At 45.7% G+C, this 25,617-nt stretch overlaps 1 protein-coding gene across 2 annotated transcripts in view; it reads right to left on the bottom strand.

Moving 5' to 3' along the window:
• The window catches only part of LOC138292822 (uridine-cytidine kinase 2), a 102,282-nt gene extending 79,630 nt beyond the window's left edge, over window positions 1–22,652 (bottom strand). For both annotated transcript variants that reach the window (XM_069231618.1, XM_069231619.1), the window contains exon 1: window positions 22,445–22,652. In XM_069231618.1, the coding sequence (XP_069087719.1) occupies window positions 22,445–22,537 (93 nt within the window). In that variant the 5' untranslated portion in view covers window positions 22,538–22,652. The remainder of the gene's footprint in view (window positions 1–22,444) is intronic.
• Window positions 22,653–25,617: the final 2,965 nt, after the last annotated feature.

Here is a 25,617-nt window from a genome sequence, read left to right on the forward strand (position 1 = left end):
GCTGTGGCGGACAAGAGCAAAATATAAGTGACAGCTGAACGGATTAATTTAAGAAAGGAGTCGACACAAAAAAACCTTACAAAATGTACGCAATGTATATTTTTTTACTTCTGTTTCTTTTTTTTGCATGAATTTAGTGAGTCTTCTAAAGTGGAGTCTATGCGAGGTCTAACAAAGGAGCATGAAATGGCAATTAATAAAAGTATGGTGTTATAAAAGGCTAAAACATCCACTTAAAAAACACCCAAAAAAATCGTTAATTAAAATGTTATGTGATCAAAGCAATTATGTGAAATAGGGCACATTGCGTCTCGGTTACAAATGTTGCATCTGAAGTCTAACAAATGTGATGCTCCATCACCTAAACCCAACAGCAATACAAAGTATGCCGTGTAACCATCTTCAAAATTGCCTTGACGGGTAGTCCATTAAAGCAAAATCAAACCACGAAAAACAAACCTGTGGCTGAAGGGTCTGACCCAAACTCCACTCTGCTGATTATTACACTGAGAAGCAGCCATTAACATGTTTTATGGATAAGTTACATTTGAAGTCGGCATCCTCTGCCCTGAACGTATATTTGTTCACGGGATGGAAGTGTACAGACAGATGTAGTGGAACTGTTTTAGGAATATCTACAGTCCTCAACACCAAAGCCAGCATGAGAAGACTTCCAACAGATAAGAGTCTGCACTCCCAAGGCGTTAGGCTTGGGAAAGCTCCAACACCTACATTTCCACTCACCCTGCACCTTATCACCCACAGACACAGTGGCCAGGTTGCCCTAAAGCACTGCCAAATGAGAAAGGGGTTATCAAACAATGGAAGGGCCGGACAACCCACACCTTCGAGCATGCACAGAGCCACAGTGCTGACAACGGAGTGTGCATCCGTGTCTCACTGGACCAAGCTGCCATCATAGGTACCTGCGACACCAGACCAAAAGCACTGCAGCTTTGCTCAGCAGTGTCAATACATTAAACTTAAGCTGGCATTTCAGCCGAAAATAGCCAAGGAGGCCTTTTTCATAACAGCAAATCATTGCCATGGATGAAGGCGAAGGGCTCTAGTTACCCCTCTGCCTCCCTCCCTCACCCAGCAGAGCCTGCACCAATTGCGGGCACCAAATACCCCCTTGCAGACTAAACTGAAGCAAAGGCAACTAAATGAATCGACACAGAACTCCCAAGCTCTTTGGTCCACCATGTAAATGAAGGTCAGGTCAATATTTGTACATCAGCCTTCCCACCATTCACTTAAAGGTGACCTGTAGAAGTTGGTAAAACGGAAAAACTACACTTCCAAAGTAAAGCCACCAATTCTTCCTCCCCCCCTCTCCCCCCCTCAGGAAAAAAAAGCGCAACGGATGTTTTGGAAGGATAAGAAGGGCAGAGTAATGTTAGGAGAGCCCTGGATGAGGCCAGCTCGTACTTGCAGGTGAATCCCGAGTTGGAGGGCAACCTCAATTGCAATTCTAGAACCGCTGCAGGTGTTTAGCAGTATTACAACCTCCAGCTTACCAGCACTCTTCTCAATAGTTAGTTTCAATGGCTTGTTTGTGTCACTCATGTCAAGGTCAAAGAACAAACACTGGGGCCTTGAAATCTCGCCATGTTGCTCTGTTTGGTCAAAACAATAGTTCTTGCAAAGCCCAGTGTGGCACATCAGCGAGCATTCAGGGAATAGTGGAGGAGAGGACCCTCCTTGCAGTTTACCCAATGGCCTTGGGCTACACCACATTCAAAACAATGCATGTCAGACCATCAACAAAACCTGAAAACAAGCATATTATTAACTTACAAGCCCCACGCTTAACACAACTGCCAATATTACAGCAAGGAGGTTCAAGTCTCTGGGATGTGGGCACCAGATCCTGGGTGCCAAAACACAAGCTACCATCTGTAGACGAGGGGCAAGGCAAGGCTTGGAGTGGGAGGGCCCCCTTTCAGGACTGGGGCCCAGTGATGGACCCCTGGGCGTCTTGCCATCTACATCCCTGCAACAACTCTGGCAGTACCACACAACAGACACTAAGGGTCACTACTCCACACACTTCAAGACGCCACCCATGAAAGTGGCATCAGTGCTCACCCCACTGCATTTCCCAACCGGATTTTTCCTTCCACATTGAAAGAAGAAAAAAAAGAAAAAAAATAAACACACAAAGCGCGATCGTGCTGCTACAGTTCACTCGTAATGAAACCTATCGGCAAGAGTCCAACTATCTACGTAACCGGCAAAAGTCCAATTAACTATGTAACAAAGTCGATGTTATGCAAAGTGTTCGACTTCTCCCCAGCGAGATTGCGCTGCGAGCAAAAAAATAAAAAGTAGTCCACAAACCGGACAGGAAACAGCAAGCCTTGCATGTTTTCAGTACTTGGTCGCTGCGCTCGAGGAGGGCTAACCACCGGAAAAGGCATGATGTATGCGTGCCTTCAACTAATGAAAGCAAGCAGATTTCAACAGGCAAGCCCACGAACTAATGAAAGACAACTGACATGACATGAACAGGGCCCGAGACCTTTTCTAACTCCTAAAGAGTCTTGCAAGCGAAACGCATGCACAAGCGACAGACTCTACCATAAAAATGAGAACTGGATAACAAGCTGGAGCGACTGCTACGGAAGTCTTTCATCCATTACATAAGGCTGTCAGCTAGCGTTATTTCACATACTAAGCCCAAAACAGCCCATCAAACAAGCATTTAGACTTCTAGGCTAAGGTAAAACGTGAGGACACTCCTGGCTGGAAAAGCAGATTTTGGTAAGTTGCAACACTTTAGTATTTTCTTATCACAGCCTACCCTACATAAATACAACCACTATTAAATGTACCCTAGTGCTCAGAGTCAGCTGCAAGTCAGCGTCAGTGCTCAAAGGAACAATCTTGGAAGCATATGCATAAGTAAAAAACGAAGCCAGTGGAACAAAGAATCTCCAGCTTTTCTGTGGGTGCTATCTGGTGACCGAGGTCTAAACAGCCATGAATTACAACTTAATTATATGAAGAAAAAAAAAAATTCCCTCCTCTAAACACCCTTTCTATTAAACTGACACTCCACTATAACATGCCACTGATTCTAGATTTAATCTTAGACTCCTAGGGGCGGCGACCTGCTACAACAGTGCTTAATTTGTGCACCAGCACTTATTTTTGAGGGCCAGGACTTATTTTTCTACCTCAAGCGAGCAAAAGACACATATGGGAAAGATGGAGGAAGAGAAAAACGAAAAAGCGTCACAATGGGCGAAAGCAGTAGGAGTGAGCTGAAGGGACAGTGAGTGTCTAAATGAATTAAAGAGGAGGAGATGGCTTCAGGATTATGCTGCCTTAGTGTTCCGTGCCCGCAGACTTAATTGCAGAAGCCGCATGCTTACGAGGAGGGTTTTGAGCACAGGCACTTTTTTTTTTTTTAAACAAATTAAGCACTGTGCTACAACCTTCTCTTTGTCAAAGAGCACTTTTTTTCTACCGCATTTCTCAAACCACCAAGCCCTCACTCACTAGCTATCCTCTAACCTACCACCTTCCAAATAGGATGGATTCAGGCCACACCCCCACCCTCCTTACTTTAATCTACTACAGTCCAAGTGTTCACCAACCTCCAAGACCAAAGCATCCCACTGTGCCAAGCAGTGGCGGGTCATTAAATTATGGGGTTCCCTGCACAATGTGCTAAGGGTCTCACATATACTTATTGGGGGCCTGCGTTACACTCCTGGTACCATCCTCATGCCATATTTTCATGTATTTTATGTAATGTGAACTCTGCCCACAAGCACATTACATTAGCACCAGACTATTACACAAAGGCAGTTTTTTTTTTTATTTATTTTTTTAAATAGGCAGGATTGAGTGATTTGCCGTAAATTGCACAATGCTATGCCGAATACGCACATGAGAAAAGTGGCGCGTCAATCAAAATGCAAATAATTTAAACAGTGGTTATACTGAAAGCCTGTCGAGGTCCCTTGGAGGTATACGGAAAGCCAGTGGCTAAAAAGCTACCTACTGCTTTCGCGCGTCCTTTCAAATTAACTGGCGAGGTTGGACAGACGGGGGGGAGGGAATGGTACGGCTAGAACCGTGCTAATGAGGCCTGATATTGTAAGACGCCGACACAGCCTAGACTGAAGTCCTCAAAATGCTGTATTGTACTTGTCTGTAACAAAAGAACATGACCTAAACTGTTGTATTACCGTCCTTGTTGTGCTCTGTATAGGACGGTTATAAATTTGCCCAATGGAATAAACGCGCAAAAGTATTTTGTTTTTCAAATTCCCACAAGTTAACCTTATTCCACACTCCCTACCCCCAGCTGAAAACCACCCCACTCCCTTGAAATATTTGGATGTACTTTCCCATTGCACAGGCATTTATTCCAGCAGGAGAGAGTGTATACATGTTTCCAGGATGGCAATCGACATACATGGTCTGTGAGCACCGCATTTATGACTGTGTTAAACTTGTTAGATATGGTCGGTTTAAAACGACCACATCCTCGACCGATACAGTTATGACTGTTGTAAATACGCTGAACTAACAGTGCCTGTGTTTTCAAGTCCGAGTCTGGTAAAGCGCCCCTCCCCCCCCCCCCCCAAAAGATGGGGGGAGCGCGGCCCTTAGGAATCCGGGCCCAACCCTCCGCACTAGTGTTGGGCTGGCTAGGGTACTTCCGCCCTCACACCTTGCGAGGTGTGGGGGCAGAAGTTAATTGAGGATGCATTGGGGCGACATTTGCTCCAGATACAGCTGCTGCACACCAGTTGGGGGGCTATTCAACCCCCCCCCCCCAAAAAAAAGCTCAGCCTTTTCTGCTGCGTCGGCGTGCGGTGTCCTGGATCCGGCGTTGGGGCTTTCTGCCCCTGACCCGTTGGATTTACAGTCGGGATCTTCACTTCACCAACACCGCATTGTTCCCTCGGAGGTCGCGCTGGTCTTTGAAGTGCCACCATGCAGTTCAATGGCTCCTCACGTGGTTTGGGTCTTGGGACATTCTTTCATTTGGCGGACGGCCTACAGGTTGCAACTGCTCCGTAAACCTAAGCAGGCAGCGATCCAGGATGTGGCTTTTCGCTGGTGTGGGGTAGGCGGAATAGGAGTCACACAGCTACAGCAACTCGAATTGGCAAGGAGATGCGAGGGACTTCAGTTCCTGGATCTCACTATTATACATATTGGCGGTAATGACTTGGTGCGCATAGGACACAAGACACTCAGGGAAATGTTTTTTTGGGGGGTAAATAACCAAGTTATCCAAAGAATTCCCGAACGCGGCCATCGCATGGTCGCATATGGTACCTCGCCGCAACTGGGGTCCAAACATTAAAATCAAAGACAATCAATGTGTCAGTTCGGAGGCTCAACGCTGAAATGGCAAGAACCCAGGTCCCAGACGCTTCTGGAACATTCCGCATAAACTTTTAAAGGGTCCAGATATATGTTCCACAGAGACATGGTACATTTGTCCGATGCGGGGACGGATCAATTTATTGCAGATATGTGGTTCTTCTCTCACAGCTTGTTTGCGGGTGGGGAGGGCGAAGGACCTTTGGGCCCCTGGTCACCCTTGTGGCGGGAGAAGAAGTACTAAAGTAACCATAACCAACAGAGGGGTCCCCAAGGCTGGGGCCCCGGGATAACACCAGAGGTAGGATCCTGAAGTCCTGAAACAACCTGTGGATGTACACACCAGCTTAGGGAGCCCAGATCGCTGGGGTGGCCATGGGGCTCCCGCTCCTGGCCGCCCGTTACACCCCCTTGGCAGATTGGTGTTTGGGGAGGGGGCAGATCCCTGAGCATGAGGGCAAGGAACAGTGAAGTCGGGGGAGCTGCCGCCCCAGGGGATACAGGTGAGGTACGGTTCACCTGTGTGGTCCAAAGGAGGTCCAGGACAGGAAGGGATCCTGTCATTGATTTATGGTTACTGAATTAATCTTATTGAAATGGTTATATAAATGATTGTAAATATGATTTGAAGATTCCTTTTTTAATTGAATTACTGACCGAATTTTATGAAGTAATTGTTAAAAGTTATGAATAAAAATTCTTCCAACAAAAATGAGTTTGTCTGCGCGTAGCAGGTGTAGGGGTGAGGGCAGTCTGATGGTCTCAGTTCTATGAACTTGAGGATAGGCACGACCGCTAAGGTACAACCAGATCTGCGAAAATGTGAGTCAGGGCATGTTCTTTGGGCACTTTCATGTGACAATAAGTTTGTCAAGCGGGGGGGGGGGGGAGGGGGCAAAGTGATTAGTCCAAGAACACACAATGTTTACACCTTGGAGCAGAACTAGAAAACAAAAGTAAACACAGGCAATGGCAAATGGGCCTGGTCTTGGCAAGCGTCCGTTTTTTCAAACAACGGATGAGTACCCCAGCTGAAGAAGCACTGAAATGCACTCACTCCTTTTTCATGCGGTGGACACACCCCATTAGGCAAAATACTAATGTCATTCAGTGCAAGACCGCAAATGAATGAAGTTGGCCAGCCCATTGCACTACTGCATGCTTTAATGGGAGCAAGCAGAATGTGAATGACAATTGAACAGCCCAATGTATTACAAGGGTTTACCAATCCTGTGCACATATGTATTAGTTTTCATTATTTATTTCTTGGAGAACATGAGGCTGATAAACAAAAATAAGCCTCTCAGCCTGCCCCAAAAACAGTCACTTGCTGTGAACCGCCCTTAAACCATTACAGATTTGCGACCCGGGACAGGGGAGACTGTTACCATCACGGCCTCCCTGGGGAGATGCTTCAGATCTAATTTTCACGAGCTGTATGCAGTCAGAGAAACCCCAGCGGCTGAGAGGGAATGCCCCCTTATCCCAGACATCCCTGTCAGACGCCTGTTGTGTTTGGAGTGCAAGGAATTGGACCAACAGCTTACGGTGGAGAAGTTTGTGTGCAATCTCAGCCATGCCGTCTGGGAAGGCCCCCGGTTATATGTAACTCTGGACTTTGGGGGGGGGGGGGGGGGGAGATAAGAACAGGGTCTCTATGTACGTAGACAACATGCTTCTCTTCATCCAAGACTCATTGAGATTCTGGATATATATGGTTCAACCTTTGGGTCAACTGGACCAAATCCACCCTAGTGCCTGTCCGCGGATGGACACTGCAAGACTGGGTGGATCCCAGATTGAGGATAACGGGCAACTGCTTTAGATGATACCGGGGTCTGACGGTCTCTGGCCTAGTAGAGATACTGGGACCTCAATATCCTTCCATTGGTGACACAAACGCAACAGAACATGGCAGAATGGTCCAGAGTTCCCCTCTCGATAGCGGGCCGTGAAGCCCTGTTTAAAATGGTAGCCCTCCCCACTTTCTATATGTGCTCAAGCATTACCCGTAGGAGATCCCACCATCACTTTTTAGCAAGCTCCAGTCATACACGACCACTCTCCTGTGGGCTGGGAAGACCCTGCGGGTCTCCTTTACAAAGTGCCACCGCACATGTCTGCCTATACTACCGACGCCCAGGACATCTTGTTTGGGGTCAAGGGCAACAAGTTTCTATGTTTACTTTGTCCTTGGGACAAGTGGGCCCAACCCCCTGCAGCACAAACCCTTTGGCTGCCTGTTTACAGAGAGTGGAATTCTCTGCAGTTGAGGTAATGTGCTTCCAAAAGATAATGCTGTTCGAACTTGTATTTATGGTTCATTATTTGAAAGCCTTCATTATTAGGGTGAGTGCTGTAAATAAATGTTTTAAGGTCACACTTCACTACTGATGTTGGTTCCAGTACAAAAAATAAAAAACGTGTACACACATGTTTGAAAAGTTTAGGCTAAGAGGCTAAGTATAATGCTCCCAGAATGCTCTCTGATTATATGCAAATGAAGTGTCATTTAGTAAAATGTGTTGATGCATGCTAGTATTTCCCAAAAATATTTCTAATGGAAAATCAGTTTAACCATTTTCAACACGATTATGGGAAGCATGAAAATAAACAAACACTAACAAAGCCAACTGATCTGACATATTTTTGTAAGTCTTTTAGTTTCATCAATGCGTGTCTTGTTTTGACATGGCTTTTGTAACACTTTATTGTTGTGGGAGCTACCAGGCCCTCAACATTGTAACAAACATTGGCAAAACCCCCCCAAAAAGTTTTGGAACTCTTAAAGCACACGTTGCCACCAGCGGCATAACAAAGGCCCCGCAGCCGCCCTCCAGAGGGCCCCATCAGCACAGCACCTGCCCTGCCCTGAGTGAGTCTGGAGAGGGGGCTCCTCCATGTTCTTTGCAAAGGGGCACCCTCCAGTTTCGTTACATCACTGATTGCCACTGTAGTTCCTGACACTGAACAAAACTACTTTGTGTGGCAATATGCTCCTTGTGGAAGAGCAGAATGCGATCACTCACAGTAAAGCCAGCCGAAAGAGAGAGAAATAGAAGTTTAATAAAAACAAAATGTCTTTGTTAACACCAGACCTAATTAGGGACCAAGACCCACATGTAGGTAGCTTTTTGCATGTCGCAAACAGCGACTTTCGCTGTTTGCGACGTGCAAAAAGCACATTGCGATGCACAAACCCAGTTTTGCGATTCAGTAACCTAGTTACCGAATCACTAAACGGGTTTGCGACTCGCAATTAGTAAGGGGTGTTCCCTTCCTAATTGCAACTCGCAGTGCAATGTAGGATTGTTTTGTGACCGCAAACCAATCGCAGTTTGCACCCATTTCAAATGGGTGCTAACACTTTCGCAAAAGGGAAGGGATCCCCATGGGACCCCTTCCCCATTGTGAATGTCACTGTAAACATTTTTTCAGAGCAGGCAGTGGTCCTGTGGACCACTGCCTACTCTGAAAAAATGAAACGAAAACGTTTCATTTTTCGTTTTTGTTATGCATCTCGTTTTCCTTCAAGGAAAACGGGCTGCATTACAAAAAACCCAAGAAAAACTGCTTTATTGAAAAGCAGTCACAGACATGGTGGTCTGCTGTCTCCAGCAGGCCACCATTCACGAGGGGGGGGGGTCGCAAATTGCGACCCACCTCATGATTATTCATGAGGTGGGCATTTGCGAAGCCCTTGCGAATCACAGATGGTGTCAAGGACACCATCCTACATTCGGATTTGCGACTCGCAATTTGCAGGTCACAAATCTGAACCTACCTAGATGTGGCCCCAAATTCTTAAAGAAAGTCACAAAAGTGCACCCATGGTATATGTCGTACCCCTATAAAATATTTGTGAACTGTATTTTATCATGGGTAAATACGATGTGTAGATTTGCTCATGTGAAAATCTATTGAGCATTTGCAAGTTCATTTTCCCTCCAGCCACTTTCTTCCCAACCCTGGAAGAAGTTATAATTCTGCCATTGTCAGGAGTAAATGTCCAACCTTTCTTATTATGGGAAAATATTAGAGAGAAGCTGGTAAAAATCTTTAAAACATGCAGGTTAGTAGGTTTGCAGACTCAAAGGCATTCCAGCCCTGGAACTATTGCTTACTGCTTCCTCCAGCCCCAGTATGCAGATCTGCAGAAAGGTGGCAAAATAAGGAAATTGCTCCAGTAGGGATTGAAACTCCAAGTATTCAAGCCCTACTATGGTAGTAGCCCTGGCATAATCAGAGAGGCTAGTAATTGCTGCCATAATTTGTCGCCACACTACATGGCAGCAAAGGGACAAGTAGATCTTTTTACAGGACAAGTAGATTTGAGAAGCAACCTGTCCCCTGGACAAGTAGATATTTTAATAAATTCCACACCCCTGGGATTGGTTCTGCGCAGACAGAGGCAACCCACCCATAGCCTGGAGATTAGACGTCTATTGCCCTGCAATCTGCTTTCCTTTATATACAGCAGGGGGACCCAAATTTTCTTCTGCCAGTAACTCGGGTCCTGATCAGTTCCTGGTACTCAGCGCTCCGCCATAAGAGATGCCATGGTGCACTTACAATGGCCACGCCACTATGGCAAGCATCATTGATGTTGCCCCCCCCCCCTTCCCCCCAGTTCTACCACTGTCTACAGCTGCTGCATGCCCTAGAATGACAGAAGGACTAGCTGGCCTCCCTCCCCGAATTTAACCCATTTTAATGCAAGCTCATGATTGATCTCAAGGGAGGGGCCGAAAGATTTCCTGGCTCTGTACAAAACCTTGGTCACAAGCACAGCCGATCTGTTGGTGGTTCTGAGATCTAGGTGGGAGGAGGATATCGGCACTTGAGATGTTCCCTAGGATGCTCACAATTTCCATGATACTGCGACTGGTACAATATAAATATTTCCACAGAATTTACTATTCCCTAGAACGACAGTGGCAAATGGGCAGAGCCAGAGACCAGGAGTGTTAGCGTTGCAGCTTCTCTCCGGGCACATGTAATATGTTAGTGTCTGGAGGCACAGACGTATTGGACTTAAATTAACAGATATGGGCCGGGTGCTGGGTTTCCCCTTTAGGTTTAGTCCCCAAAATTACCCTATTAGGAGTAATGGATTCTGTGGAAGACACGGAGGAAACTCCACGTTTTAGCAACAGCTTACATGGTGGCAAAGAGGGATCTCGCTAGGTCCCGATTACGTGGGAATGGATCCATGGAATGGACCTCTGCTCAGCTTTGGAGAAACTGGTTTATAAGGCAAGGATTTCCAACACAAATTCCATCATATCTGAGATGTGTGGGTAGGACAGTCAGACCCATGAAATTTGTTCAACTAATACTGTCCATGATCATCTAACTTGGTCTTCTTATTGTTGGACTCCCATAAGTGACATGTGTCCTCGTGCTTTGTGCTTCAGTTATGTTGTTCACTATGCGATGATCCTGTGGTATGAGATTTCAGTAATGTTTTTGGTGAAAAGCAAGAAGTTATATATGTCACCTGACTGAAAAACACCAATTTGTTTACTTCCTCCTCTTATTCCCCCATATGAACTCCTTTCATACATACTTCAAACTTCTCCTTTCCCACAAGTACTTTGTTTTCTCAATTTCTCACGTGTTCTTCATCACTACTTCCACCAACATTTTTTCTTCTTTTATTATTGCTCGCATTCTTTTCTCCCTCACCTTCCTTGCCAGTATTTTTCACCCCCTATTTCTATGGTGTCCTTCTCCAATCATTCACTTTTCTTCCTCACCTCCCTCTTACTCTCCTTTTCCAGACACTTCAGGGCAAGAGTTCACACTGCCTAGTGATGCATGTATTAATCACTGTTAATGCACTAATGCACATGCTGTAGATATTTATAAGCAGGTTTCAAAGGCTCAAATCCTGGCAGGGCCAACGTACTATTTCATCCTTTAAGTGGAAAAAAATTGTTCAAGATGATGTCAACACAAAACAGTGCACTAACTTCGCACAGTGTTCAATAAGTGTGTACTGTGTCCTCAAGCAGATTTATACCGACTGAGCCATAACTTGCTAAAATAATATCAAACAAGTTCCTGACTGCAGATTTTACAAGCCTAACCTTTCTAACTGGAATGCGCTTATCAAAATAAACAGTGGACGGATAACGCATGGATGCCCACTGCAAAGAGCAGAACCAATCGCTGGGGACCAACCTATGTCTCACGGTATTCTGACAATATATCATTTTGAGAAAAGATTTTTTTTTATATATATATATATATATATATATATACACACATACATATATATATATATATATATATATATATATATATATATATATATATATATATATATATATATACACACACACACACACAAAAAAGAAGAAAAAAAAAAAAAAAAAAAAACACAAAATGTGCATTTATCTTCACTACACTCAACTAGGGTATCGGAGAACACTTGAACAATATTGTACTATGTATCTGTAAAGTAACGCAATATTTATGAATCCTTGAAATCTTTCTATATTTTTTATACAAGTCACAAGTTGAGGGTTTTTAACTGTACAAAACACTCAGCACGTGTTTCCTCCTATGGATTTTTCTTTCTGAAGGTTCAAATATGCCAGTTTGGTTACCAAGGTTGATTTTAGTGACTGCGCCGTAAAAAAAAAAAAAAAAAAAAAAAAATTATATATATATATACATATATATATATATATATATATATATATATATTATTATTATATTAACAACAACAACAACAACAACAACAACACACACACACACTCCCTACCCCCATCATTGAGAAACGTGGCCGTTATCAGACGAAAGTGTGCGACAGCACCTCCAGAGCTGGTGAGGTGTCCAGTCAAAGGAATTTAATTATAAAGGTTATGCGAACCCCACGCCATGCACGAGCCACAGTCACTGTGGAGTACAACCAAGTGCAACTTATTTTCACTATGTTGTGGTTGTCGATATTCTGCGGTGTCTTTGTAGGGCAATATTTTTTGTAGATGATATTCTATCATACAGTCATGCTCGCCATGTGGGGAGGAGCGGGTCTTTGAGACCAGAATAGTGGTCTGGAATGTATTTTTTTTTATTTATTTTTTAAATATAGATCTGGTCAAACCAATGCAACCAGCAACTGACTGACTAGTGTAGTGCTTATGCTGGTAGCCAGCTGGACCAGTCCAGGAGAAAAAATAAAAAAGTTGCTACTCTACACCTCTATTTAACATAGTTATTTGACTCAGAAGCCCACTGCATAAGAACTGCCTTAGTAGGACAAAGAGTCCAGTAAAAAGGAACCTGCATTGCACACAGTTACATCTGCCCCACTACCATGACAACTGACAGTAGCTTCATTCCCATAAGGTATAGATATAGGGGGAGGGGGCTGCAGGCCATGAAGAGATATGCCAGTTTCCATGGTGACGAGAAGCACAGACTCCAGTGCCTAGTTCCCAAGGCATTCCCGAGGGGGCGGGCCGGAATCTAGTCACCATTCTATGCCTCAGTCAGAGGTAGGAGTTGCAGTGGCCCAGGTTTGACAAAATAGTCATTCAGAGTTACAGACAGCACGAGCCTTATGGGGGCTCATGCTGTCTTCGAGTCTAGAACAGCTCATTTTACCAATACTATGGTCTGGGTTCAACTAATGCAAATAAATAAATACATTTAATGATTTCAGACAGCGAGTGCCCAGCAAGACTCCCCCTGGTGTCTTAAGAGGGCTATTGGACTGTGGGAAAACTGTGGCCTACTCAGGCATGGGCCTTCCAAGTCAACCAGTACTAAAGCCCTGCTCAGAATTAGGTCTTTGAAGGGCCACTGTGTCACGGCCAACACCTCAGTAATAGGCTACTAGCCTGGACATTATGCCACCCCCTCAATACTTCAAAGTAGTAAAATGATTTATCACTAACCAAATCATTTTAATCCTTACCTAATTTTAAGCGTAGTCAAATTATACCCTTTCCGTCTCACTGCTGAAAGCGCAATTTCATATGTACATAAACTGAATCAGAAAATGCATGGTTGAAAATGTTAAAAATATATATGTATAAAAAAAATAATCACAAATCTTGCAGCTGTAAATTTTTCACATGCAAAAGGTTTGTTGGGTGAAAGTGTTTTACAGTTTAGGTGGAGGTCGCTCTTGGTCAGTCACTTCCAAGTCAACTCTTTCCGGCCCATGGACGAACATGCCAGCAGCAGCATCACAGACAGCTGAGGATGACGCAGGAGACGTCACTTTAAAGAGGAGACCACTTCTGGTCAGCCCAAATAGTCACCCTGATCAACATCCTACTAAAACAACTCCAGTGCAACAAAGTGATGTCTGCACTATTAGGGGGTTAGGCCATGTAGGAAACAATCTTTGTTGTTTCAAGGCCACCCCTCCTCTTTGTCACCCAGTTGCCAAGTTTGTTCCTGGAGGCTTAGTGGCAGACATGGACATCCCCTTTATGCTTCCCTATTCTCAGCACCTTTCCTTGCATCCTGTCCCACGAGATGACAGCTGTCTGGCTCAGGGCTCGAATAGACTCCCAATGGTGGCTGAAACTAGCTCTTGTAATCCTGTTTAGGAAGAAGCCTGGGATCCATTTCAGTCCCAACTGGCTGCCACTAAAATGTCCTAATGCAGCACAGTTCCCAAATGGAGTAAGATCCCTATCACAAAATCAAATATCTACAGGGCTTCTTGGCTCCATTAATCAGGACCTCTGCTTGCCATGTAGGGGCGGTGTGCTGATGCTCCTCGTGAACAAACCGGAGGTAGCCTCCCTTTCAGCTTGACATTGCTATTAGGAGTCCTTGAACACAACCTACCAGTACATTCCCCAGCATGGGATGTCAACAAAGACAGCATAGCCACCTGCCTGCCCTAAGCACCATGGACCCTGCTGAAGTAGTGGAGAAACTGATGCAGTAGTCCAGATGAGCTCTTCCCCCTATAGAGGCAAAAGCAGAGTAGTGCACCCGCCAAGCAGACTTTCAGCCCTGTGACAAATTTTGTAACCATGTTGAAGTTATCATTGGCTGTGACACAGCCTCCCTACCAGTTTTTACCTTTTTTATAACTCAAGCCCAAAAACAACACTCTACGGCTAGTATGCGGCAAGGATGTGGGCTTGGAAAATTCCTGGTACACCTTATAATCAATGAACTGGCATTTTGTGACCCCCTGCAGAACCAGAATCTTTCAATCAGAAAATTGAGACAGGGAATGAACCCAACGTACAGGTACCAATAGTATTCTGGGCGAACATGACTGAACTGTATCTTGCTTCCTTCCTCTGTTAACACTTTAATGTATGCCAGACGTGGTTCTGTTCCACTTGCCAACGAAACACAAAGATGTTTACAAAACAAAAAACATGTTTTGAGTCAAATCTCAATGGCATTAGAGATGCACTACAAGCCATCGCCAATGAAATATGATTAATGGTGTTACGATATTAGTTATTTTATAGACACATCATTAGTTCCAAGGTCTTCAAGAGGATAGTGGCCACGAGCAGTCTTAGCTGCGTCGCAAACTATCTTGTCTGTAGCTCTGCAAGTCTTCCTATGACAGACTAGCTTACCCCAGGCGCCACGCCTCCAGACATGCAGCAGGACGCAACTGCAGGAAAGCAGCCCGTGGCGTCTCTGCGAGCTTTGTGTACCCAGCTGGCACAGGACGGAACAGCAGCACATAATCGAAGTGCATTATCAGTGCAAGCACTGGGTTGGCATCTCTGCAGAGTTGCCGCAGCACACCTAGACCGCCCTTTAAACAGTACAGACATGTAAGCTAATGGAATAAACACTAGTTTGTGAAGCTGCTAAACAGGCTGGCATTAAATAACGGTATCTGGTGACATGTTAAGTAAGCCCCAAGTGGAAGGCATGGCTTTCATATTAAGTGAAATCTGATTGATCCAGTCAATATGGAACATTACCATCACCGCCCAACAAACATCAGGTCTGGCTTTCTGCTATTAATCCCAAAACGTTTAATTGTAATATGTTTGGTAGCAGCACTAACACACATCAAAACTAACGGGGCCGCTCAAAATGAGAGCCACTGCTTTCAACCCCGGTGTCATCCAAACACAAAAAACAGTTCACAACTACAAGGTTCACAAAAGAAGGTGGGAACTGAAGACCAGAACGATCTTCTAAATCCAGTAGGCTTAACGGCATATCACTTATGCTCTGTTGTTGGAGATTGACCAGTCTGTGCTTTGTTATGGTCGGTCTCTGTCTGCATTTGACTGTCTTGAAGTATTGAGGTGGTCAGAGGAATTTTATTTAAGCCAGAGTAAGTCTGTTTTAGGGAGTCATTGAGGGCACGGGCACAGGACGTGACAAAAACAGTTAACACAGTGGTTGAGTGTCCTCTCTCCTCCATTATTGTCTTGTGCTCATCACATTTGTTTGGCATGTTTGTGGCTTTTAGGGCCCTATGTCAGGTATGACATCTTAAGACGGACCAGGCGTTCTACCAACAAGAAAGGGCACAGTCATTTGAAAGAACTTCAGTTTTATGAGATACTAGAACTGCATAATGGCACCTTCAAACTGTGGTGGCACGATGAGCCAAAGAACAATGGATTGAACCCAGGTGTGACTGGGGGTGAGTGGTTGAAAAGTTTCAGCACTCCAGCCAACATCCTTGTGTGGCTTGTGAAATTCTTACACATCCTGAAAAAAAAAAAAAAAAAACACCCTTGCAGGCCAAGATTAGTATTAGATATGCCTGGCTAATTCAACACTATCTGTGTAACCCAGCACTTAAAAACAAGTCAGTGGACTGATCCGTCATGTTTGGAAGTCAGTGATCAAGAACAAGTAGCACAGATGAAAAGCTGAAGGGTGACCAACCCAGCTAACTTTCTGGGGGCATAAATGATCAGGATTACACACCTTGCTGTTTTGTCAAGTCTGGAAGGGCTTTCAGGTAGGCAGAAAATAACTGCAAATTCAAATACCTGAATCCAACAGAAAGGAGGTTGCATTGTAATACAGTGTAACGCTTCAGTATTCACCCAAAATTGTTAGAATTAGTAGATTAAAGAGTTCTGAGCACCTTACTATGGGAAAACAAATGAGAACTTTCCCGTTGGCAGCAGCAACATACTAACCCAACACCTGTGAATAGACATCAGTCGTTTGGTTCTGACATGGGTGTGAAATCCATAGGGACATTTTGCAGTGCTCAAGTATGTTTAGCATACCAAATACCTTTTTTTGGCAAAATGCCATAAAAGCAAAATAAAAATCAAATAAAAACAGTAGAGAACATTAAAACACAAACATACAGATAAAAACGAGGTGACATGCAAGATTAACAAAGTGCAGAACAAAGCGGTACACCATCCTCATTAAAAACCGTGAAGAGAGCCCCTTATCTATAATTTCCTGGTCTTGAGTAACTAAATAAATGGGAGGATTTTAGTTTTCACACAACTTCTGCCAGGTTCTCCACATCACTGGTAAATACTGTGACACAGTAAACACTGTGCTCTGCTTCGTATCAGTTTTTAAAATTTGCAGAGCCATCGCAAACTCCCTCATCCCTAAGGTGCAGCAGACAGTTAACAGCCATTTCCTTCTTCCCAAATGATAAGCAGGGCAAAAAAATAAATTTATAAAAAATAAAAAACAGAATATGCCCTTCGTCTCTTCCTTTAAACTACACGCAGGGCAAAGGCTTCCTCCATACACAGGCGGGTGCCCCCACTTGGCTGTAAAAGTTAATGGAAGTGTGCCATAACTGAATTGCAGGTATAGCTTCCTCGCTTGGGGAGGTTCCAACTAAAAAAAAAACAAAAAAAACTAAAAAAAAACACACACCACTCCGATTCAAACTCGTCTTTAAATAAAAGAAATGCATCCATAAGCGTACCACATGGAACTAGCACAAGCGACTGCTGCCCATAAGTTTGCCTGTACTTCACTTTCAGGAGCGATTTACTAATTGAAGTTTCTACTGGATTGGTCCAAAGTTTATGGCAGCCCATCTTTGCCAGGGTCTCCTTTACATACTTAACCCAGGGAATGCTTCCTGATCCCTAAGTACCTGAAACTTCCTTCAGCCCCTCTTGACAGGAAGTCAACTCTTGTGTTGCCCAAATGCGCTTCCAGATAGTATGGGCTTGACACATACCACCTCTGAGACTGGCCTTACATCCAGTTTCAACCTGAGGGGGATCAGAGGGGTACTGGTGGGAAGCCCAGTCAGCTTCTGCAGGAAGCCATTTTACACTACTTGCATATTCCCCATATCCTTGTAACCCCACAGCTCTCCTCCATAAAGAGATTAACCAAGAGTGTGTAGTTTGTAGACTTTTAGGAATGGGGACAGTGGGCGAAAACATGACCTATTCCATGCTCTAGTCAAAGCCCCGGAGGGCAGGACCAATCAAGTTCTTCTTTTGATGTCAGCCCTAAATACTCAAATATCTAACTTGCTCTAAGGGGATCCCTAGCAAGTTTGGTTTTGATCTTGTACTAAAGCACAGATTTAAGCCCATGTAGTCAGTTTTCGCCACTTTTATTCGAGTCCCCTCTGGCCACAAAAACTGACAAAGCAGTCCAAGATATTCTGAAGCCCCATCAGTGATTTAGATAACAGTAAGGTGTTGTCTGCAAAAATAAAGGCCGGAGCCTTAATGTTAGCCAGGCATGGTGCGTCCCTATCACAATCAGTCAGTAAAGATATTATGTCACAGTTAACATGAAGAGGCAGGCACATTTGTTAACGTGTTTACTTTTGGATCTAGGCCAGACTCATAGGTTTCTCCCAGTCTTTGGAGGTGAGGCCTGGGGCCAATGGTGGTGGGTTGTTAAGTGCTCTAGTTCTCTGTGGTGAGGAACTCTGTTACTGATGAGCTGAGTTTCAAGCAATTGATCACTATACCATTGGTCCCCAGCTCAAAGGCAGTGGTCTTGGTAATGAAGAGTGCATTTGTCAAGCTTGAGTTTCCAGATGATCTGGGTGGCATATGCTTAGCTGTAACATAAATAAGCTAAGGACCTGATGAGTTCCAGCAGTGGGCTGAGATATGAATTGTAAAGGAGTGGAGAGATGATAAAACACTAACTTGGTGGAAAGAAATGTTAAAGCTTACAGTGGGAGCAAGATGCATCATCTTTTGCAGTTAGAATATGATCCAATCTAGAATGGTTCTTTGAATTCTGACATCTACTAGCATAGTTTGTGGTGTGGGGCAATAGATGGTTGTATAACCTTTGTCTTTAAGTTGCATTATGTTAATATTTGATAAATGTGATTAAAAAGGCAACACTTTGCACTCATTTCACCAAAATGTATCCAGGGGAGAACATCATGAAACAAAACACAATAGTGTTAATAACTGTTACAATAACCACAAAGTATACTAAACAATCACTACAAGAAAAAAATGCACAGTTAAAAAAAACAAAAAAACACAAGAACTGTGTTGTGCATTAATACCTACCAAAATATTTTCAAAGCCACCCTTTCATGTAGAAGATCCTACCTAACCCACTACCCTGATAAACACTGCTTGTGAACCTTCAGTTTAATTATTTTACAGTGGTATCATCACTGGGGGTCATGCCCCCCAAAACCTAGGTTTCTGGCAATGGCCCTTGATCAAAAGTGCTCCAATTCGTAAATATGGGCCACGTGGTCAGCTGTCTCACTTACTGTTCGGGACACTTATGCTGATGTCCAGGTATCTTTTCTGTCCCAGTCTGACAGAGTCTGCATCCTAAACTAGGGTGCCCACTTTCTTAGCATGCCCACTTTTCAACATCCCCTGGTCTCAACAGCGGTGCAGTCAAACTGCTGTTGCCACACCCTACTTAGGTTGCCCAACCTGCTACATGTCAAAAGACCAGTAGCCTGCCCTTGGCTATCTCTCATCCAAATCACAGTTAGCAGGTGCAGTAGGCCGCTTCGGGTAAACCAGGACTACAACTCCCAGAATGCATCAGTCTCAAGTCAAACCCCAGGGCTGAAGCCATGGTGTCCTGAAGTAGGAGTGAGGCTCCATACTTCGTGTGAATCTTTAGTGGAACCACAGATTCACGTGTGCAGGTGAAAGCTATCAGGACACTCTCCTGTGCACTTTTTAAGTAAAGCAAAAAAAATGCAGACTTGTACTTTATCCATATAATGCTTATTACCATTTTCGCTCAAGGGAAGTATGAAAGTTAATGTGTGCCGCCGCCGCCGCGTGGGCTAAGCTATGACCGTTTACCTTGTGACTTTAGAAATTGCGTGCACACTACATTCAAATGGTGTTTATTATATTTCTTGTATGCACTGGCACATCGTCTGTACAATTTTCATGCAAACAACCTCCCAAGAGAAATGTGCATAATCCCAATAATTCACCGAATAATAATAATACACTGAAAAAATCAATTTAGAGAACCTCTTGTCAGCAGACTGACAGTTTTGCTGAACTAACTAAGGCTCGTCATAACATGTTCTGAACTGCAGAAGAATGGCTGTCTTTTGCACAGTTTGAACACTGGGCATCCAGTTGGCTCAATGAATACCACAGAAGGAACACTACCCCACTGTCTCACATGTCGTATTTGCTCATTGTGTATCCACTAATGAGTCACTTTAGTTAGTGAGTTATAGCGCTTGCTGCAGAGATCGGCATTTACCCGGCAGGTATGCGTAGTTAAGCACATCATCTGCTTTGATGCACAACGAGGATAGCGAAGATGATTATTGTGCCTGCTGCAGCAAGCACGGGGTGGGTCATGTGACTACCAAAAATAAATTACAGTAACACAAAGGACAGAAGGTTGAATACCAGGAGGGGAAACTCAGACTCATTCTGTTGGGATACATTAAATCTTTGTGCTAGGTAGTAAATAACACACATTAAGTGGACATGTAATCGTCCTGGACAGATAAAGCATATTTTGCAGCCATTTCTGGTGTCTCCTCACTTGCTAAAATAAAAAATGTAATAATAAAAAAATAAAAAAAATAAAATAAAAAAAAACACTTGGTTTTTTGGAGAGGATAAAAAGTGGAATATTTTCATGTCGCAAATGGTCACAGGACGCCTGAACTGAGTCAACATAGCGGCAGGTGCTCTAACCATCCGAGATGGTTAACCATGGTTAATGGTAGGGGTTGAGAACAGGGTCATCGGCACGCTCTGCCCTCTGACACCTGCTTAAAGCCATTACTCGTACTGGAAATACGATTATCCAGTAATAAAGGCCTTTGCAACTTGACATTCCTGTACCGTGGCAGACAGGCGGACTTTTACTGTCGCGGGTGAAACCTCTTATTATCCGTAGTCCCTCAAGGGCAGATTAAAAAGCGAGGCAAGTAGTTGAAATAAAAGGATTTCCGGAAAGAGACCAATAAGTTGACGTGGAACAAAATGAATTAGATGTTAAGCAAATAAGGAAGAACTGTCAAGCCAATGACCCAAATGCTCGTTGTGCCTTTATTCAGAGAAGGTACTTGGTCCCCAAATTTACCACTGATTGCTCAACACAAAATCAATGTCACCCTCCTTGAACTAATTTCCACCCTTCAAACAAGTTAAATGTTCCATCTTCTGAAATATTAGCTTTCTCTATTAGGCGCTTTACATTGAAATACAGACGTGCTGGTACCACTGTACCCGTTTATTCACCAAAACATTTGGAGTACATACTTTTTTGAGCCTCCAAAATGTTGACGGGTGTGACGTGTAGGAGTGGAAAATACACTAAATGTACGGGGAAGGCGAAGCGATCATAGTCCCTGCAAGGGTGGCGGTTGAGTTACAAAAATAGATCCCAAAAGTATATCGCTAGGGCATCTGAGAATAAAAGCTACAGCAGTGGGCGGAGTGGGGCTCGTCTACAACCTTCTTAAAATGAAAAAAATAGGGTACATAATTTCAATAAAAGCATGCGTTAAAGTTGAGGAGTCGAACTTCGACCGCTTTCACAGACACCTCTCCGTCCCGCCAAAATTTCAAACCGCGGGCGAATCTCAGCAGTCGTGAGACCCCCGCCTCCGTTTTTTAGGGCCCCTCAGACCGGTGTACAATTAAAAGAAATTGTAGTGTGGTATTTAGTCTCCAGTCGTGCCCTCTTCTCGGCGATAGTTTCCGTACTGGCCTGGTGACACGCGTGCTCCACGAGGCGCCCAGATAAAAAGGCTTTCTGCCTCCCCGTGTGCCCGTCCGCGGATCCCCCCGCTGACAGACACGCACATGGCTTCCAGGAAAGGGCAGTCTAGGCTGGCATGCACCGCACGCGAATGAAGGAGACAAGAAGAACGCTACACGTCTGTAGCGCCGGAAACACCAGATACACAGACCACGCACAGAGCCTAGCAGGGGAAACCCCTTCGTCTGACAGCCTGCCTACCTCCCCTTTTAACTCCGAACATCGCCGATCGTCGGCACGCGATGGGGCTTCACGCTGCAAGAAGAGCATGGGTTGCCTCGACCCTATTGTTTGACTCCCCGCGCTGCCAGCGGTCTAGGGCGTCTAGGTCATGTTCCCAATGAGGCGCCCGTGCAGTCTGCTGTTAGGACGTCCAGTGCCACGCTTTACAACTCCTACACCTTTGAGTCAGAAGGATCCCCCGAAGCGCACAATGTTCCTGTGTTTGGGTTGCCCTTAGAATGTCAGATCCCTGTGATCACGTCAATGCTTTGGCAGGTTTTGGGGTTTAGCGCCTTGACGCCTGAGGGTATTTGTGTGTTCAATACATTTTAATTGGGTGGAATGTCCCTGCCTTATGCGGCTTACAACGTGTAGTTTCCGAGTCTTTAGGACGTCGAGATCCCTTTGTCGTCTACAGATCGCCGGTACCCCCTGCACTCCAGAACAAACATGTGTTCTTTTAGGACGTCTAGATTCCGTATCCTTTAGACCCCACCCTCCGCCCCTAGTGCAAGGAGGTTCTTGTCCGCGCAAAATCCCACCGCCAGCCTCCCCTTTGTTGTCTGTAGAGAGCGCCGTGAAAACTGCTACATCAGGGCTGGGAATGGAAGCCACGCGGCCGCCACTGAGCCTCCCTCTCCCCCACCAGGCACTTCCTCGCCACCGCGAGGGTCTACCCTGCAGCACCCCTGACCTTCCCACGGCTCACCTTGCCGCTGGCCGTGCCCCCGCTGACCCCTATCAGGAAGGGCTGCCCGTCCTGCTGGTGGCTGTGCAGGCTCTGCTCGCTGTCCCCGGCCATGCTTGGTTGTGTGCAGTGCCGCCGCTGCTCTCCCCGCCAGCTCCCTCCTCCGGATTATCCCCGCAGCTGCCGCTAGGAGCCTGATATCACTCCCTCAGACCCTCCCCTCTCCTCACTTCCTCTCTCTATTTGGACTTGGCTGGCCGAGCTGCATTTATAAGGGTGAATCAGGGCCAGGGGAGGTGCGTGCGCGCACCCTCTCTATGTGACAAGGGAGGCACGGGGGCCGCCCTGTCCCTCCCAGCCTTGTAAATATTTCAAGCATGGGCGGATCGTGGCCCTGGAAGCCCGCCCAGGCTGCCCTCGATCTTCAGGGTGCAGACCTGTGTGACGCTGGACTAACCACCGGCCACATCTGCACTGCTTCTTCCAACCAGACTCCACGGACACTCGTCGCACCAAACCACGCGGCGACTGGTCTCTGTCCGAAATGCAAAGTCGATGTTGAGAAGTGCAGTCTGGGATGAATATATATTATGCAAATTACACGCGTACACATGGTTTCCTTTCAGTCGGTTCCACACCCTTGGCCTTCAAAGGCTCGAGCTCTCGAGGGACAACCGTGTCCATGAACCCAGACTGAAGAGTACTGCGATCATGTTCTTGGGGAAGAAGGACCCCATACCACCTTACCCTGTGTAAAAGGCCGCTTCATTGGAAACAGGTGCACTTACAACCATAAAAAATGCCCTTGGCCTAAACGCCTCACAAAACTAACAACTCACTATGCATGGAGTTATCCTGTCATACTTCCCCCTCCCCAACCCTCCCTCCTCCCATTCCTTACCACATGGCCGCTTATTAACCTTTACATTGTACTGATTTGTTGCTAAAGTCCATTGTCATGTTAAAAGTCTCTTGTTGCTTCCTACCCCCTGAGCGTGCAAATCCGCAAAAACCCCTGAATGTCCACCTCTTGTTGTCTGAGGTGTCCTGCTGCCGTCCAGTCCTTTTCCACCTGTCAATGCCTTGTCGGTTCTGCCGTCCTCCCCCCTGTTCTCATAGCCCTGTGCACTGTCTCAGTTTCCGCTTGCACCTGTTCCATGCCACCTCCTTACAAAAACTTTTCCCCTCTGTGCACCCATCTCCAACAAGGCCCAAAGTGGGTTACCCCTTGCCACCCACACCACACTAGTAGGACTAACAAACCAATCCCGTTGTTAAACAGCACAGGGGAGGGAGGGTGGGGAAAAGCTGCTCCGTACCTACCCGGGGCTTACAATAAAATGGCGACTGGGGCACAAAATGGCCCCCTACAAATACCTCCCGCCATAGCCCAAAGCGCCCGAAACGGCACCCAGGGCTAATCCACTTCCCCAAACACCCCAGGTGGGGGGAAAGCCTCGTAACTCGGCAATCCCCCCCCCCCTGGACCTCCTAGGGGAAGAAGGACACCATACCGCCTTATTGTGTGAAAAAGGCCGTTTTATTAGAAACAGGTGCACTTACAGCCATAAAAAATGCCCTTGGCCTAACCGCCTCACAAAACTAACACCTCACTATACATCGAGTTATCCTATCATATCTCCCCCTACCCTACCCTACCCTCCCCCTCCCATTCCTTACCACATGGCCTCTTATTAACCTTTACACTGTACTGATTTGTTGCTAAAGTCCATTGTCATGTTAATAGTTTCCTGCTGCTTCCTACCCCCTGAGCGTGCAAATCCGCAAAAACCCCTGAATGTCCACCTCTTGTTGTCTGAGTTGTCCTGCTGCCGTCCAGTCCTTTTCCACCTGTCAATGCCTTGTCGGTTCTGCCATCCTCCCTCCCTGTTCTCATAGCCCTGTACACTGTGTCAGTTCCCGCCACCAGAAAAAGGAGTTCCCTCCTTTTTCTGCCCCCCCCAGTAGGAGGGTGCCTCCACGAACTGCCTCACCTTACCCTTCGCCTAACAAAGCTTTCAATACTTCCCTCACCTGGAGCAGGTACAACTCCATGCCCATGAAGGACAGGTGTACTCCGTCGCCCCTAAAAAATTCCCGATCCTTAAAACGAAGATGCTCGTGCCCCAGCACTGAAATGCCATAAGACCTACAAAAAATCTTCATCTCTTTATTAATCTTACGCCGAGCCCTCTCAATAGCCCCCGGTTTCCGTGCCCCTCTCCAAATCCTACACGGGACAAACGCTGTCCAAATCAAATGACAACCGTACCATTGTCTCCAAATCTCCAACAAGTCTGCCTTCATGGCTTTGAGCACATCCAGTCCCGTCTTCTGCACTAAGTCATTCTCACCCAAGTGTATTAATAAAAAATCAGGACAAGAACCCCGCCCTTGCTCCGCCTGCAAGTCCCCAGCAACTGGTCCCATTGCATTCCCCTTTCCCAAACCATTGCACTCTATATCGTTCTGTATCCAAACCCAAATTAAGCCCGATGACTGTGCGCCCTGCTTGTCGGTGGGCCCACTTGACAAAAGAATGTCCGAAGAACCAAATGGAGAGGAATTGCGTCTCTGGACCCGACACTGAACCTGCAGCAAGAGAAAAATATGTTAATATTCATTCCAACACTCTGGAACCCCCACATCTCACATACCGCTTATACGCATCCGATCTCCACCTCCCCAACCGCATAATTCGCCCTGTCCGCCATCCCCTTAATCCGGCCTCTGTCGCCATGCCGATGCGAAAAGAATGCGTACCGAAACTGGATGTATCCTGCCCCACATAATGCAAACTCGCTCGGAGCACTGCTAAAAGCTGCCGCGCCGTTACCCTACCCTCGCTGCAGTGTTGAAACATCTCTTCTCCCACGTGCCCATCCCGTTGCAGCGCCTTACCCAACCTTACCGGGCACAAATCAGGCACAGGATACCTCACCAACACCACATGCATACCCAAACCGAGCTGATCCGTCTTAGTACTCCGAAGCCTCAGAAGTACAGAAGACCCCCGAAAATCCACTTCATCCCAACGCAAACCCGGCTTGTTCCCCAACCCCAGAAGTTCTGACACCCTGAACGCCCCGAAAAACATCCAAGAAATTAGCGTCTTGAAGAGTATAGTCTCCCTCAGATCATAGCATACAGTCCTGAGACTGTTCAAAACTCTTTTTAACAATGCCAATGAGATG

The sequence above is a fragment of the Pleurodeles waltl genome, chromosome 4_2 (assembly GCF_031143425.1).
Source record: "Pleurodeles waltl isolate 20211129_DDA chromosome 4_2, aPleWal1.hap1.20221129, whole genome shotgun sequence".
NCBI classification, from domain to species: domain Eukaryota; kingdom Metazoa; phylum Chordata; class Amphibia; order Caudata; family Salamandridae; genus Pleurodeles; species Pleurodeles waltl.